Source organism: Pangasianodon hypophthalmus, chromosome 4, assembly GCF_027358585.1.
Source record: "Pangasianodon hypophthalmus isolate fPanHyp1 chromosome 4, fPanHyp1.pri, whole genome shotgun sequence".
Lineage (NCBI taxonomy): Eukaryota > Metazoa > Chordata > Actinopteri > Siluriformes > Pangasiidae > Pangasianodon > Pangasianodon hypophthalmus.
This window is the reverse complement of record NC_069713.1, coordinates 22,562,287-22,579,486: the sequence shown is the minus strand read 5'-3', so window position 1 is coordinate 22,579,486 and position 17,200 is coordinate 22,562,287. Positions and strand designations below refer to the sequence as shown.

The 17,200-nt window shown below is 38.6% G+C and overlaps 1 protein-coding gene across 4 annotated transcripts; it reads left to right on the top strand.

The window, feature by feature from the left end:
- The first annotated feature begins 426 nt into the window (after window positions 1-426).
- Window positions 427-16,997, top strand: nsun6 (NOP2/Sun RNA methyltransferase 6). Of its 4 annotated transcripts, none has more exons than XM_026936723.3 (12): window positions 427-577; window positions 1,490-1,587; window positions 5,308-5,463; window positions 7,032-7,129; window positions 8,790-8,896; window positions 9,024-9,177; window positions 9,366-9,447; window positions 9,566-9,685; window positions 12,878-13,025; window positions 13,424-13,575; window positions 14,342-14,467; window positions 16,033-16,997. In XM_026936723.3, the coding sequence occupies exons 2-12, from the start codon at window positions 1,495-1,497 to the stop codon at window positions 16,219-16,221; spliced, it is 1,425 nt and encodes a 474-aa protein (XP_026792524.2). In that variant the 5' UTR covers window positions 427-577; window positions 1,490-1,494; the 3' UTR covers window positions 16,222-16,997. The 4 variants fall into 4 exon arrangements, with proteins under 4 accessions (XP_026792524.2, XP_026792523.2, XP_026792525.2 ...); XM_026936722.3 differs by lacking the exon at window positions 427-577 and adding an exon at window positions 645-1,016; XM_026936724.3 differs by lacking the exon at window positions 427-577 and adding an exon at window positions 1,032-1,172 and having other exon boundaries at window positions 13,427-13,575.
- The last annotated feature ends 203 nt before the right edge of the window (window positions 16,998-17,200 follow it).

Sequence of the window (17,200 nt, the reverse complement as noted above, 5' to 3'; positions counted from 1 at the left end):
TTTGATTTATATTTTATAAAATCTCAGCATTGTACTGCAGAAATGTATTAACAAATACAGAAAGCATACATGCATTATTGCCTGATGTGTCTGTGCTTCATTTAATTAATTTCCATTTATCCTGATAACTTTGAGTCAAACACAATGACCTGGATAAAGTCACTCTCTTCTTGACACTAACGAACAGCTCAGATGTTAAAAAGATCTTTCCATGGAAATATTTTATTAAATACAACTGTAAAGTAACAGCACTGTTTACATTTATTTAAAAAAAAAGAACAAAAAAGGCTTATACATTTGAGTCGGCTCTTATCCTAAATGATCCGTCTCGATGAGTCGACTCTTTCGCGAACGATACATCATTATGCGATACGTCAACTGGTCCGCCATATTGAAAGGGTCTACGGTCTAAACTCGGCTGAAGCTTTCTTAGGTACAACCGATTTTTTAAACAATTTTTTTTTTTCATGAGCCTTGCTGGAAATCTGTCTGGTGTCCGAAACGTAAAAATGCTGTCTTATAAAGGCTGTATTTGGACGCAGGAAAGCATTGTGTCCGAATCGTGCTGCCTTCTGAGGTGACTTTGTTTAACCTGGTCTTGTTTTTGAAGCTAGCACACATGTAGCCTTCGCCTTACTACATATCCCATAATGCAGCGTGTAAACCAGCTTATACAAATGGCGGCGGAAAACACCAGGGAGCGAGGATAAATATTTTATTTATAATTATTTTTGGCTTAATGTTTTATTTATAGCTAGAAACAGCTGCAGAAGTCACAGAATATATGCTCTATTTCCCCAACGATACTTTATTCCATCTCGCATAGAAGACTTTAGGGTTAGTGGCCGTTAGCGTATGTAGGTAACCTAGCAACGTGGTGACGCATGCTGCCTTCGGGGTCCGTCTCAAACCGTTTCATTAAAGGTAGCTTCGCAGATATCGAAGCGCTGCCTTATAAGACAGTTATGAAACAGCAAGGCACCAAAGGAATCAAGGCAGCTGTCTTCGGACACGGCGTAAGTTTTGTAGAACTACATTTCCCACTAAGCCTGGGTTTGAACTATGACCCTTCATGACGTTTGCGGATATTCTGTAGAAACGTGATGGTGCTCAGTGTGGAAAGTAAAGATGTGTTTGCTTCTCCTCGAGCACTGAAAGAAAGAAGAGTCTGGGTTAGTAGGGGAGTGCTTTGAGTGTGCATTCAATTTGTCTAGCTAATCATCAACCTCTGAAAGCAGTGTGTGTGTGTGTGTGTGTGTGCAGAATAAGCTGTCAGATGCAGGCATGCGCTTTATTCATTCATAACATTTCAGATCAGACACAGAAGCAGTCAAATGCAGTGTTGCTGTTAAATAATCTGTGCTGTTTAATCAGTATCGACTCATAATAAACTGGAATAATCATATAGCATACACATATCAATAAACTAGACATGAGTCTTTATTTACTCCTGACAGCTGTACCTTCTCCCCTTTCATCCTCTTTACAGTGTCCATGATGTCTGAGATAAACAGGAGTGTTTTCCCACAGATAGCCTTAAGGTCTGAAGTGCAGGAATATCTTCACAATGTCTACACGAACAAAGAGGTAGGAATCTAGGCCTAAAAATTCTAATCTGTCTGTATCTGTCTACTATACCAGACAGAGCAGAACAATATCATCTTGTGGTTATTATCAAGTTATTGGCCTGTGCCTTTGTGGTACCAGAAAATACTCTACTCTACCATAAAATGGTCATTCCCTTAAAGATTACATTTCTTAAAAAACCGTTTATGCTCAAATCTCACCCTTTCTGCAGTGGATAATCTCACATGGGTACTTCTGAGACCTAAAGTCTACAGCTACTGTAATCATAAAGACTATCATGTATATCCTGAACATCTTTTAATCACACCTGGAACTCTTTGATGTTAATTCCACTATTCGGTGTCATCCAGAGGAGAGTCGTTTCCTTTTCAATCCGGTTCCTCTCAAGGTTTCTTCCTCATGTCCTTTAGGGAGTTTTGCACTGCTACAGTCACCTCCGGCTTGCTCAGAAGGGATCTAAATCTATCAAAATGATACTTTAATTACTTTAATGTATTATTATTTTTAAATGGTTGTGTTCATTTTTCTACAATATGTATTTGATCTCCCATTCCACCAATGACATAATCTTATAATTTCATTCTGTTTTGTGTTTTTATAATATTATTACCCAAATATTTCTCAATAGCAGAGTTGACAGCAAGAAGAAAGCAACAATGTTTAGAATACACACATGTATTAATGGTTAATGGTTTTTAAACTGCAAATACAGTGCATATGGAAAGTTTTCCGACTCCTTCAAGTTCTCCACATTGTGTCATGTTTCAGGCTCATCTTAAAATGGATTCAAGTAATTTTTTTTAACCAATCTACACACAATACTCAATGCCAAAGCAAAAAGAAGTTTTAGAATACTTCGTCAATTTATTTAAATTAATAGACTGAACTATCTAATTTACATAATTATTCAGATCCTTTGTTATGACACTCGCCATTGAGCTCTGGTGCATCCTACTTCTAACGATCGTCCTTGAAATGATTCTACAACTTCACTGGAGTCCACCTGTGCCTAACTGAATTGATTGGAAATACCTAGGAAAGGAACACACCTGTATGTATATGGTCTCACAGTTGATGGTGCATGTCAGATGGAAAACCAAGCCATGAGGTTGAGAGAATTGCCCGTAGACCTGCAAGACAGGATTGTGTCAAGGCACAGATCTGGGAAAGCATTGAAAGTGCCTGTGAGCATGGTAGCCTCCATCACTCTCGAATGGAAGAACTTTGAAACCGCCAACAGTGTTCTTGGATCTGTCTGCCCAGCTAAGCTGAGTAATCAGGGACGAAGGGCTTTGTTCAGACAGATAATCAAGAACCCAATGGTCACTATGAATAAGCTCCAGATTACCTTTGTGGGAGAAACTTACAGAAGGACAGCCATCAGTGCAGCACTCCAACAATCAGGCCTTTATGGGAGAGTGGCCAGATGGAGCCCATTCCTCACTAAAAGGCACTTTAGAGCCTGCTTGGAGTTTGCCAGAAGGCACCTGAATGACTCTCAGATAATGAGAAGCAAGATCCTCTGGTCTGATAAAATGAGGATTTAACTATTTGGCCGCAGTTAACAGCAGCATGTATGGAGGAAACCAGACACTGAGCATCATCTCACTAATACCATCCTTACAGTCAAACATGGTGGTGGCAGCATCATGCTGTGGGGATGTCTTTCTGTGACAGGGACTGGGAGACTAGTCAAGGTAGAGGGAAAGATGAGTGCAGAAAAATATAGAGCAATCCTGAGTGAAAACCTTTCCCAGATGGCCCAAGATCTCAGGTTGAGGCAACAAGAAGACAACGACCTGAAGAAGACAACGACCTGAAGAAGACAACGACCTGAAGAAGACAACGACCTGACAGTCAAACATACAAGCATCCCACCAAGAAAACACAGGAGTGGCTTCAGGTAAAGTCCTGGGGCCTCATTTATAAAACTTTGCATGGATTCCTGAGTGAAAGTGTGCGCATGCACAAAAAACAGGAAATAGCATGTGCACAAAAAAAAAAAAATCAGATTTATAAAACCTTGCATACTCATCCCTGCACTCTGTTTCTTCGTTATTAATCACAATCTTCATGAAAATATGGTTCCAATTCATGGGTTCTAATTCTGACTAGGTGCCCTATAGCAACATGAGTGCATGTTGCTCTGATTACATTTGGGAAAATGGATATTGCTGCAAATTGTGTTTTGATATTGGCCTCTCACCCACTGTGTAAGGAACTCTGATGTATCAACTTGTCAATTTAATTATCCTAACCAATTTGGCTGACATTATGGCTCTTAAGGATAGTTGGGGTTGTTAAGATCTGTAAGTGGACAGGTGCGCACTGGACTTTCTAAACCTGGCATCAACTCGGCACATATTTTTTAAAATTTAAATCGGCTCATTAGCCAGTCATTGTGGTAAGGAAATCTTTGTGGTGTCTAAAAACACGCTCTAAATGTATTGTTTGTTTGGCTTGGTCTTCTAATTGAACCAAAAATGCCACTGTGCCATAGACAACGCATCATTCTCTACCCAATTTATATCATGTAGCCTATTAATAGATCTGTAAATGTGTCAAATCACTTCACAGCTGTTTGCAGCTAATAGTTAACTGAAGCAATAAATATCAATACATAGAAACAGACTAATGAACCAGTCTACACAAATAAATAAATCAACTCATAAAAATGTTATGCTTTAATGCTTCTCATGTCCTAGTAGCTTGTAGAGAATTACAGTTAAATGTGCAAATCACCGCTCTCACGTTACACTTCATATCAACTTATGCAGCTCCATAATAACTGTAATAGCTGCATAATGCAGTGATTTGCACATTTAGCTGTAATTCTCTACATATCCACAGTGTGTTGCTAATTCTTACTGTTTCTAAAATGTTGTGGATGGCGTTACACATAGCTCAAAGCTTCCATAAATATACAATCAATTTCCCGCTAAGCATTTCTTTATAAATCCCAGTCTCTGTGTGGGAGGTTGTGTACACACATTTCAGACCCATGTGTGAGTCTTTATAAATGAGGCGCCTGAAGTGGCCCAGCCAGAGTCCGGACCTAATAGAGGATCTCTGGAGAGACCTGAAAATGGCTGTGCACTGATGATCCCCATCCAACCTGGCTGAACCTGAATGCTTCTGCCATGAAGAATGGGAGAAACTTCCTAAAGAAAGGTGTGCCAAGCTCGTATGATCATTCCCAAGAAGCCTTGAGGCTGTCATTGCTGCCAGAGTCTGAATACTTATATAAATGAGATATATTTCAGTTTTTTATTTGTAATAAATTTGCAAAACATTCCAAAAACCTGTTTTCGCTTTGTTATTGTGGAGTACTGTGTGCAGATTGATGATAAAAAAACTTCATTTTGAAAAAAAATGTGGAAAACTTGAAAGGGTCTGAAAACTTTCTGTATGCACTTTATATTACTCTTTTTTTCCTATTGTAATCTTATTTTAATAATATCTACATAACCTCTTGTTTCTTAAAAACTATATCTAAAGGTTTTATTAGCTTTAATAAATCAAAGAACTTATATGATACCATAAACAAAGACATTTCTCTAACATGGTTAGAATTGTTTGTAATATGTTGGAAAGCGTATAGCACTCGCACCATGTAGCAATTTAATAGTGTAATAATTTATTTATATTGTGCAGCCCTGATACTGAAGTTTAATCTGGAATGGGATGAGCGTCGTCATTGTGTCTCTCTTTCTCCTTCAGCTCGTGTCTGAACTCGGAAAGGAGGAGGCAGAGAAAGTGTTTGATTCACTGCTGTCCTGTCTGTCCCACCCGCCATCACTCACCTGCCTGAGAGCCAGCACACACATACACACTCTACAGGACATAGAACACAGGCTGGAGCAGCACCTTGCACAGGTGTGTGTCAGTATGTGTGTGTCTCACATGTGCTCTGTTCTTCTTCTGTGACAGTTCATATAACAGGATAATCAGACTCCTGCTCTCACATTTTAGAAATCAGGAAAGTCACGTGTACAATCCATGTGCGTTGTGAACAACAGCAAAAAAAATTGCATGCTTGTGAGGCAGTGACAGTTCTGTGCTGAGAGACGTGTGGGTGTGGGAGAGGAGCCAGCAGCAATATGTGCAGTGAAGTGTGATGTACAAAAAAATCACAAGTTCTGATCTGACTGTTCTCATTACAATCGCATGGCCACATTTTGGTTACATATCCAGGACCTCACATGTAAACAGCACACAGCACACATGAAACTACTATGAAAAGATTGCATTCATACAGCTCTAAATTAATTAATGTTGAGATTCACCCAATTTTGACTATTTTAGTGGAACCAAAGAGGATTTTCACTAAGGACGTTTATCTCTTCTTCAAGTAGGAAATGCTCATGTTAATAAATGATCAGTGAAAAAAGGATCTATATTTCATTGCAATCTGCATTAGAGCTGTTGTGTGATGCAGTGTCATTCAGTATTGTGCAATCAGGCACAGATGCTAGGCCACACCTCTTTTACTGAACCTGACAGGCACAGAGGCCACACCTCTTTTACTGAACCTGACAGGCACAGAGGCCACACCTCTTTTACTGAACCTGACAGGCGCAGAGGCCACACCTCTTTTACTGAACCTGACAGGCACATAGGCCACACCTCTTTTACTGAACCTGACAGGCACATAGGCCACACCTCTTTTACTGAACCCGACAGGCACATAGGCCACACCTCTTTTACTGAACCCGACAGGCACAGAGGCCACACCTCTTTTACTGAACCTGACAGGCACATAGGCCACACCTCTTTTACTGAACCTGACAGGCACAAAGGCCACACCTCTTTTACTGAACCCGACAGGCACAGAGGCCACACCTCTTTTACTGAACCTGACAGGCACATAGGCCACACCTCTTTTATTGAACCTGACAGGCACAAAGGCCACACCTCTTTTATTGAACCTGACAGGCACAAAGGCCACACTTTTTTTTTTTTTTTTTTAAACTGAACCTGGTGGGCACAGAGGCCACGTCTCTTGCACTGGCCCTGCTGGGAACATAGGCCACACCTCTTTCACAGGCCCCAACAGGCACAGAGGCCACGACTCTTTTACTGGACTACACAGGCACAGAGACCATGCCTCTTTTACTAGACCTGACATGCACCATGGCTACATCTCCTTCACTGGGCCTGACAGAGACAGAGGCCACACCTAATTTACTGGGCTTGACAGGTACAGAGACCATGCCTATTTCACTGGACAGGCACATGGGCCATAACACTTTCACTAGAGCTGACAGGCACAACTATTGCAATGGACCTGTTGTAGAACAATACAAAGTAACACAAATCCAGTCATTGACTAATTCTTGTGAAAATTGTGTTGTTTAACTTTGAGTATTATCATTTATTTCTTATTTTGACAGCATATCACTAGTAGACTCTTTGATCTCTGATAGTCTCTTCCTGTTTCTCAGCAACAAGTGAGTGGTTGTTACAGTGACAGGGTTTCCACTCCCATCCTTCCTCACCCACAGCTTCCAGACGTGCTGCTGCTGCCAGTCATAGGGCCGAGGTACGTGCACAGATCTGCTGGGAAAGTTACCAGATTCCCCCAGAGACCGTTTTCCTCCGGCTTTCTTAATAGTTTAGCTTGCTTTCCTTTTTACACACACACGCACACACACACACAGCAGAAACGTGTCAAATTCCTTTTGAAATTGCATTAAAAATATAATAAATTAAAAGATTCAGCCTTTAAAGGCATTTGATTACTAATCAGCCTGTACACTATTCAAAATTACGTTATGTCACGTTATGTCTCTTGCTTAAGTCAAACTATCATGAGGAAACAATATAATAACTTTGTTATAAACATGAAATTTCTTTTCTTTGGACTCGTTTGTATTTATTTACCCACAGTAATGTTTTCTTGTCATTGATGTTTAGTTAGATTTAGCATTTCTTATGTTATTTGAGATAATGGCTGCCTAAACTTTAAATGTGGACTTTGACCTAACAGTATTTTTCTAATTATATCTTTGGAGAAGGATATTTACTTATGTAAATATCCTTCTCCAAAGATATATTTATCTTACATTTTTTTATATTTAGTTGTAATAATAGATACATGTTGTTGCAATGCCAGGGAGCAACTATTTATGTTATACTATATATTATACTATTACATGGATAGTGTTTTTGATGTTAATGTTATAAGTAATTATGAATAGCCAGTTTTCCAGTAGGATTTAACTATTGCGGTATGTCCTTGTCTTTTTATACAGAGAAGGTGGAGTTCACTGGGAATAGACTAAATGTAATCTTTAGTCTTGTCTGTTCTTGTACTTGTCATGGTCAGTAATGAAAATGGAATGAATAGCATTGTTTTAATTGTATATGTTTTCTGAGGAACGTGGTGTTCTGCAAGCTTGTCAGGTAATTAAGATAAACTCTTGTCCAGCATGTCATATGGTGCTTTGCAGCATTTTAAAAAGGGTAATGAGATCTAAGATGGCTACACAATGATGAAACATTTGTGTAATATTTCCAAGTAAATAATTGAACAGAGCTTATTGTGTGTGTGTGTGTGTGTGTGTGTGTGTGTGGAGACATGCACCATCTTCAACTCACAGTCACGCAGGAGTTTCAACAGACATCAGCATCCCAAATGACTTCCTATTCATCATATAGCGTAAAGTGACTGAAATTGTTAATAAAATGATAAATAACTTTTAAGACACTAGAAAATAGTTAAAATATGACATGTGTGTATTAAGGCATTTTCCTACATCAAGCAAAGAGGGTCACTTGGACAGAAAGGGTTAACTAATGCATTTTGATAGATTCCGTTTTTACTTTTGAACATGCAAATATTATGAAAATTTGAATACTGTTTGAACAATTAAATTTAAATTTGTTGACATATTTACAGTCTTGAAAGACATGAGATTGCATTCTGGTTTTCTCTGCTCTGTGTGTGTGTGTGTGTGTGTGTGTGTGTGTGTGTGTGTGTGTGTGTGTGTGTGTGTGTGTGCGTGCGCGTGTGTGCGTGTGCGAGAGCCAAACCCTGGCTTTATGTATATACAGTATTATGTGGTAAGTGAAGTTAAATATTGTAGAGTAAATATAGTTGTGAGACCCTCTCCTCTCTGTCCTTTCTGTGTGTGTGGATGAGAAGCTGCTTTCCTGTAGCATAACTGTTTTACTAAAGTGTAGCTCTGTGATGTGTTCAGGGATGTGAGTATTCTGAATGCTGAAGTGATCGTCGGTGCACAGTGTGGCAGTGCGGTATTGAGAGGAGCTCATGTCTTTGCTCCGGGTGTCCTCAGTGCACCTAAGTGTAAGAACTTACACACAATGATTGCTTATAATATACAGTATAGTGTATTCAAAACATAATGGACACAATTTACCATTAACATAGCAGCTGTTTGTGTGTGTGTGTGTGTGTGTTCTGCATGTCTCAGTTATGAAAGCAGGTGACGTAGTGTCAGTGTTCTCAGATGCGGAGGGCAAGTGTACACGAGGAGCTAAAGACTTCCAGGGGAAGAAGGTCTTCCTGGGGAATGGCGTGTGTGTGATGAACCGTTCTGATATATTTTGTGCAGAAGGACCAGTGAGGTAAACTGTAATACTACTAAATAAGAAGAAAGGAAAACAAAATTATTGACTAAATATTAGAAACTGATACGCATCTTGATTTGTGATTTCTTTTTGGAAAGCTTTTGTTTCTCCCAATTTTTTAATCTCTCCTTTGTTTCCTTCTGTCCATTCTTCTCTCTCTTTCTTTCTCCTTGTCTTGTTTTTAGAGGTGTGGCCATTAAGATGGTGGATGCTCTTTACCAAAGCCCATCTTTTGATGGCGTGCTGCCAAATGAAGTGTTCCTGCAGGTGTGACTTCACGTTTGCATGTTCTGAAGGATAATATTGACATGGAATAATCATCTGTCATGTAATAACAATCATCCTGTGTGTGTGTGTGTGTGTGTGTGTGTGCGCACGTGCGCAGAACCTCCCATCAGTGGTGGTGGGACATGTTTTGGGGCCTCGTCCTGGGGAGAGGATTTTGGACATGTGTGCAGCTCCTGGAGGAAAGACTACACATATAGCTGCTCTCATGGCTAATCAGGTGAGTGTGACTGTGCCTACAGGGCTCGGTATCAGTCATCAGCAGGCAGGTTAACAGGAATGTTTTTTAAAACACAATCAATCTTTGCCAGTTTATTGCTGATAAGCTGATATTCTAACAGATATTTTTAATGGAAGTTTTTTTTTTTTAACTCTTTGGATATAAAAAATTCTTTTGTGCCATTTTTTCAGTATAAAATCTAACAAATCCATCAATAATCAACATTTTGGGAAATTCCTCTGTAATATCCTTCTAGTTGGGAGCAGGAATGAACATGTAAATTTCATGAATGTAGATTATCAACTAACATTTTTGGTTCTGAATAATGGAAATAAAGGAAACTGAAGTGTATATCATAATGACAAATAACATGACATATAGGTATAGGTATGTATTTGACATATACATATAGAGATATGTATATGTCAAAATAAAATGAAAATTAGAGTCTTAGAAATATTTACTTGAATTATAGAATTTCTTAGTATTTGATATGTCCTCTGTTTGCTTTAATGACAGTGTGCACTCGAGCTGGCATGATCTCCACAAATTTGTGTAAAACCTGATGATCCATGGTAGATTAAATCCATCAGCGTGTCATCTGAACACATGCTTTAATGGAATGGATGAGACTCATGGAAGTTAACTCATGGAGTTAACATGGTCAATATCACATTAACTTAAATTTAAATAGTGACCTAGAAATGTCTAACACTTTCTGTTTATTTCCAGTTTTTATCTATCTATCTATATCTATATATATATATATATATATATATATATATATATATATATATATATATATATATATATATATATATGTATTAGACAATGACTGTGTTTTTGTGATTTTTTTTACACCACCACAATGGATTTGAAATAAAACAGTCAAGATGTGATTGAAGTGTTGTCTTTCAGCTTTATTTTAAGAGGTTCCACAAAAATATGGCATTTACCATTTAGGAATTACAGCCATTTTAAGCAAAGTACCTCCATTTTCTCAAAGGTATGTGGACAAAGTGACATAATTGTAAATTTAACCATAATTTTAATACTTGGATGAAAATCCTTTGCAGTCAATGACTGTCTGAAGTCTGGAGCCCATGTTCTCAAAACTCAAATTCTGAGTTTCCTCCCTGGAGATGCTTTGCCAGGCCTTCACTGCAGTCACCTTCAGTTCAGTTGCTGCTTGTTTGTGGGTCTTTCTGCCTTCAGTCTTGTCTTCAGTAAGTGAAAAGCATGCTCTATTGGGTGGAGATCAGGCGACTGACTTGGCCATTGAAGAATATTCCATTTCTTTGCCTTCAAAAAGTCTTGAGTTGCTTTCGCAGTATGTTTAGGGCCGTTATCCACCTGCACTGTGAAGCGGCATCCTATCAGTTTTGTAGCATTTGGCTGAATGTGAGTAGAGAGTATAGCCCTATACACCTCAGAATTCATCTTGCTACTTCTGTCAGCAGTCACATCATCAATAAACACCAGTGAGCCCGTTCCATTTTCAGCCATACATGCCCATGCCATAACACTGCCTCCACCATGTTTGACACACGATGTGGTATACTTTGGATCATGAGCTGTTCCTTTCTTTCACCATACTTTTCTCTTCCCATCATTCTGGTACAAGTTAATCTTGGTTTCATCAGTCCAAAGAATCTTATTCCAGAACATGGGAGGCTTTTTTGGATATTTTCTGGCAAAGTCTAATCTGGCTTTCCTGTTCTTGAATGTTACCAGTGGTTTGCACCTTGTTGTAAACCCTCTGTATTTACATTCATGAAGGTGTCTCTTGATTGTAGATTTTGACAACGATACGCCTACATTCTCCAGAGTATTCTTGACTTCTGTTGATGTTGTGAAGGGGTTTTTCTTCACCAAGGAAAGGATTCTGTGATCATCCACTTTAGTTGTCTTCCATGGTCTTCCAGGCGTTTCAATGTTGTTGAGCTCACCAGTGCTTTCTTTCTTTTTAAGAATGTACCCAACTGTTGATTTGGCCACACCTAAGGGATTTTGCTATCTCTCTTATAGATTTATGTTGTTTTTTCAGCCTAATGATGTCCTCCTTCACTTGCATTGAGATCTCGTTGGACTTCATATTGCTAGCTCCAGTCGAACAGCTGCCAAATGCCAACTCAATACCTGATATCAACTCCAGACCTTTTATCTGCTTCATTTGTCTTGAAGTAATGAGGGAATGGACCGCACCTGGTCAATTAACTTCTTGTCAGTCAATTGTCCAAATACCTTTGAGCCCCTGAAAATGGAAGTACTTTGCTTAAAATGGCCGTAATGCCATATTTTTGTGGAACCTCTTAAAATAAAGCTGAAAGACTACACTTTGATCATATCTTGATTGTTTTATTTCAAATCCATTGTGGTGGTGCATAAAGGCAAAATCACACAAACTCTGTCACTTTCCAAATACTTCCGGACCTAACTGTATATATATAAACTGTATGTATACATACAGAGATTGATAGATAGATAGATAGATAGATAGATTAAATCCATACAAATCAATCCCGTACTATATCCTCATCCATATAACGCTGCATAATTTTGCCTTTAAACACTGATTGGCATCTGGGCTGTGAGGCTGTGGGGATGTTGCTAATGTAAACACAAATGATGACTCAGAATCTTGTGCTTATACAGACAGTGATAAACTAAATGGTGCACTGAAAAACAAAGTATTTCCAGCTGCTACTGAAGATGGCTGCTGTTACTGTTTTTAGCTTTTCAGTGTACTTTTCTCCATTGTCCTAGATCACAGCTTGTCATACAGAGTCAGATCCACGTACACAAATCTACTGTGTACTGGATACTGAACAACTCAAAACAGTTTGAGACAAGTGAGTAATGGTCTAATCATGCAGTTTGCACAGTGCCAAACTGGAGGCAATCGCTTATCAGTTACAATATCCTTAGAGCCCCAGCACAAATCTAATGAAACCAAACATGCCCTGTCTAATTTATTACATATCAGATTTTAGATGACTGAAAAATTTTAGTTTAGATGACTGAAAAATGTTGATGTTTCTAATAGCTTTTTTATGAAATGAGACAAAATTAATCAGGGTTGACTAGCCAGGAAAGGTTTATACCACATCTGTATGTACTGATTTCTGACCTACATCACCTACTTTATTTACTTGACTCTGATTTCTCCTTGGTGTTTTGTGTCTCTGACAGGGAGTGGTAGTGGCTCTGGACAAGATCAAATCCAAAGTAGAGAAGATCACTGAGAATGCTCAAGCTCTAAGGCTGCACTGCATTAAAGCGCACTGTTACAACAGCATACAGGCCGTCTGCTCTGATCTTACCCACAGCTGTAGTACAGGTACTCATCAGATCACCTTCATTTATTGTATTTATTTCCACAACGTAAAAAAACACCTCAGACAAATAAGAAGCCAACTATCATAAGTAAAAAATAAAACATGGCAGGTCATGATGAGGTGGTGTCCTGCTGTTACACCCCAATAATAAGCAATTTTTTCCCCCAAAAACAGCACATCTTGTAGTGTTTTACTCCTCAAGGATTACAATTTTATATTTATTCATGAATGACATATTTCTATTTCCTTTATACATTTAATATTGTGGAATGTTTTTAAGGCACATTACGTTATAACAGCTATAAACATAAACAGTATCATTTCAACTGATCATTTATGAAGCCTTTACTGAGTTATGCTGATTTTGATGTGATAAATTGTATAATTTTGTGCATGTCAGCAGACACTCCTCCATTCCCAGAAGAGAGTTTTGATCGGATATTATTAGACGCTCCATGCAGTGGGCTGGGACAGAGACCTAACATGGCACTCAACTACAGTCTCAAGGAAGTGTGCTCATACCAGCCTTTACAGAGAAAACTCTTCCGCACGGTAGGGGCACACATGCACACACGTGTTTTTCCACAAAACAGGAACTTAACGCATCGAATTTTTCAAATTCATTTTCACTTAAGAGACACTGTCACAGTAATAGCCATCAAAGGGAGTGCGTAGTCATTTCATGTGCAACAACACCAGTTGATGAAAATGAGTTTAGCACAAAATGTTCATTTTTTTGACTTTGGTTTATTTTCACTTACAGTGTCACCTTCATAATATAAATTAGAAACTATGGATATAGATTTGATATGTGGCACAGTATGCACCAATGCTGCTAGCCCCGCCCCTTAATACCACTAGTTCCTGTTGATATCTTGAACTAGAACTTTTGGTACCAGGTTCTTGACCAGTGGAAAAATAAAGCACAGATCCTTCTAAGTTCCAGTACATTGTGCAGAGGTAAAAGGCCCATACACACAGAAAACATAACCCCTAACTTCCTTTTGTGTGACATGCATTAACTGCCAGTAGATGGTGCAGTTTCCTTACTTGTCTGTACGAGGTCCATTCCCTGTAGGATATAATGTTAGACCAGGATTGTAAATGTGCTTCCTGGAGCCTTTTTCCTGCGCACATAAATTCTGTAATAAATGCAATAACATAGTGCTAGAATGTTGAGTCCTGTTATAAGTATATAAGTTATAATATATAATTAGAAATTGAGTATAATTCTGAATGTGTTTTGTGATGGGCCGTTAGTTTGTTGAAGAATCTGCATTGGAATGTAGTACCTTTACTGTGACTGTGTGTGTTACAGGCTGTGCAGCTCTTGAAAAAGGGAGGTGTGTTGGTGTATAGTACCTGCACTGTAACACTTGCTGAGAATGAAGAGCAGGTGGCCTGGGCATTGAAAACGTTCCCGTGTTTAACTCTGGAGCCACAGGTAAGAATATGAGTTCAGACAGATATTGTATAGGACATGGATCGTCAAATGATAGTCTGGATGCAGTCCCAACAAAGTGTTTCAATGGATCAAACCAAGTATCCCAAAAACTACTGTAGTACAATTGATCAGTATACGAAAAAGACTGGCCGTAGTCCAGTGACTCTAGTTTTTTTTTTTAAAAAAAGTGAACCATCACAGTTTCTGTAGCATTTATGCATTTATGATAATGATTCTCCTGAAGGCAGCTCATCAAGGAACGAACGTTGTCACACACTTATTTAAATTTCATTTATCTGCTTAGTGAAGTGATGACATTGCGTGTTCAAAAGAAAGAAAAAGTTGACAACAGCAGACAGCTGGACAGAGAAGTATGCATTTATTCTCTGCTTCAGGTTCAAAACAGACATCTCATCAGTTCAGAGTCTATGGCGCTAGTCAAAATATGCAATGTGAAGCACCACTATGAAACAAAACAACCACTTTCAATTGATGTGTCTTATTTATAGCCTTGAACTACTTATTAATTGTTATCTGAACCGGACCTTCACACATTCTTGTTGAACACCCCTTTTGCATAAGCCAGTGTCCAGCTGAATAATATGCCAGTTTTCAGCATTTGAATGAGGCAAGATTTGATAGTATATCTAGATTGAAAAAATGCTCTATAACCTTTTTCCACAATATTTACTTTGGATAAAATCTGTGTATTGCATATTGCTGATGTAAATATAAGTATATACATACTGTCAATATTTTAGTCTAAACATTGGAAACTGTATGCAGAGCAGTGTTGTTATAGAAAAATAATCAACACATTCTAATCAGAATAGAGAATTCAACAGCACTGTTGCATAAAATAAAATAACACCTGCCAGTGTTATGCAATAAATTTAAATCTAATACACCACTTGTTAAATAACTACAATAATAGCCTAATAATAAGTAGAGTGAGTAGATTTATTTTTAATCCACATAGCAGCAACAAGATTAGATGAGAATTACAAAGAAGTATTTTCACATATGATTATATATAAAAAAAAAAAATTATCATAAATTGATCAAGTAACATAATGTTAACTAAAGCTAACCCTAGCTGTTATAAGTTACTTAATGATAAACTGAGTCACTGTTAGTCACTTCTCACAGGCACTGTGATTGGGGGATCACTCCCACCCAGAGAGCATGGCCAATTTTAGTCTCTTGGCCTTGGATGGCTGTTGCATCTGACAGATTCAAATTTGTAATCTCCTACTGATAGGGCAAGTGTTTACTGTTGTGCCATTCGGGAGCTTGATCAAGGTTTAAAGTGATGAAAGTGGTAGTATAAACTTTAAGGTAATCTAGCTAGCAATTTAGCTAACCTCTGGTTTAATGAAAATATGGTCAGGGCTTTGACCTATGAACAATGATTTTTTTTGTGCTTGTCTAGAGGTTTTGCTGATTCGTACATGCCAATCCAGTATGGTGTGGAGAAAATTTTGGAGAAAATTGTAATTGACTTTAAGTAAAGTCTTGATAGATTTTGCTCACCCCCAAATAAAGTGCGATCTTTTTTTCCCCAGGAGCCACACCTTGGATCACAAGGCATGCCTGGAGCTGAATTATCATGTGACCAGCGGAGGCTGCTGCAGAGGTTCCGCCCAGAATTATCATGGCACAGGGCTACTGAGAGTCACGCCTCAGAGGACCTCCTGCTAAAAGCCAACACGGACACTATCGGGTTCTTCATAGCAAAATTCAGCAAGAGATAACGCCCGTTCATTCTAACACGTGTTCATGAAGCAGCTCAAGGAGGCAGACGGAAACGAGTGCCAGGGGAGGGAGGGGTAAACGGATGGCATGAATGGAGGGGAGAGAAGGGGTGGTGCCATGCGTAGTTCTGCTTCCGTTGCCATGACAACAGTGACGCAACGGCTGCTATGGTGATTGTTGGGTTTGCGTGACCATTGGACTGTGACCAGGAAGCAGCATGCAGCCAGAGGACACGATGGTATTGACAGTTTCTCACACACACAGCAAATGACCGCCAGCTGAATTTGTTAATCAACAGATGTGAGCACTGTACATTTTTTTTTTTTTTTTTTTTTTATGGAGTAGTGGAGCAGTAGTTTTTATCAAAATGATGAACGTATATTAAAAGGTTGACACATGGAAATTAACATGCTTTAATATTTAATTTTTTAAAAAAAAGGGCTAGTGAGCACATTTTGTAAATGAACACAGATAAATGTTCTGAAACAGATACCTTTTTAAAATATGGTTATTTTAGATAATCACACATGCAGATCTGACACTAGACCAGTAATTAAGTGGTCAGAATAAAGAAATTAGATTTAAATGATCTCTTGTCTAAAGGGACATACACCCAGAGGAAAGTTCATTTGGGTCCATCACCCTATATAGTTGACATGTCTTTATGACTCATTGTCTAATGTTGGGATGTCTATTTTGATTTAGAAGAAAGTTCATTGTAAGGAGTTGATAGTTAATAGAGCACGAGTGTATTAAAACAGCCTGCGAGTGTGAATGTGGGGGTGTCTGGAAGCATTTTTGCAACCAAAATTATTCTTCAGCACCGTCATTGCTGCCGTTATGACGACTTAAAGTGACTGCCTTCCCACCTGGGACATTCACAGATTTTTCAGCATCCTATTTTTAGTGACCAGTCGGAACCATTTCATCATTCCTCCTTTTGGGCACACACACATACTTTTTGTATGAATCTTAGTA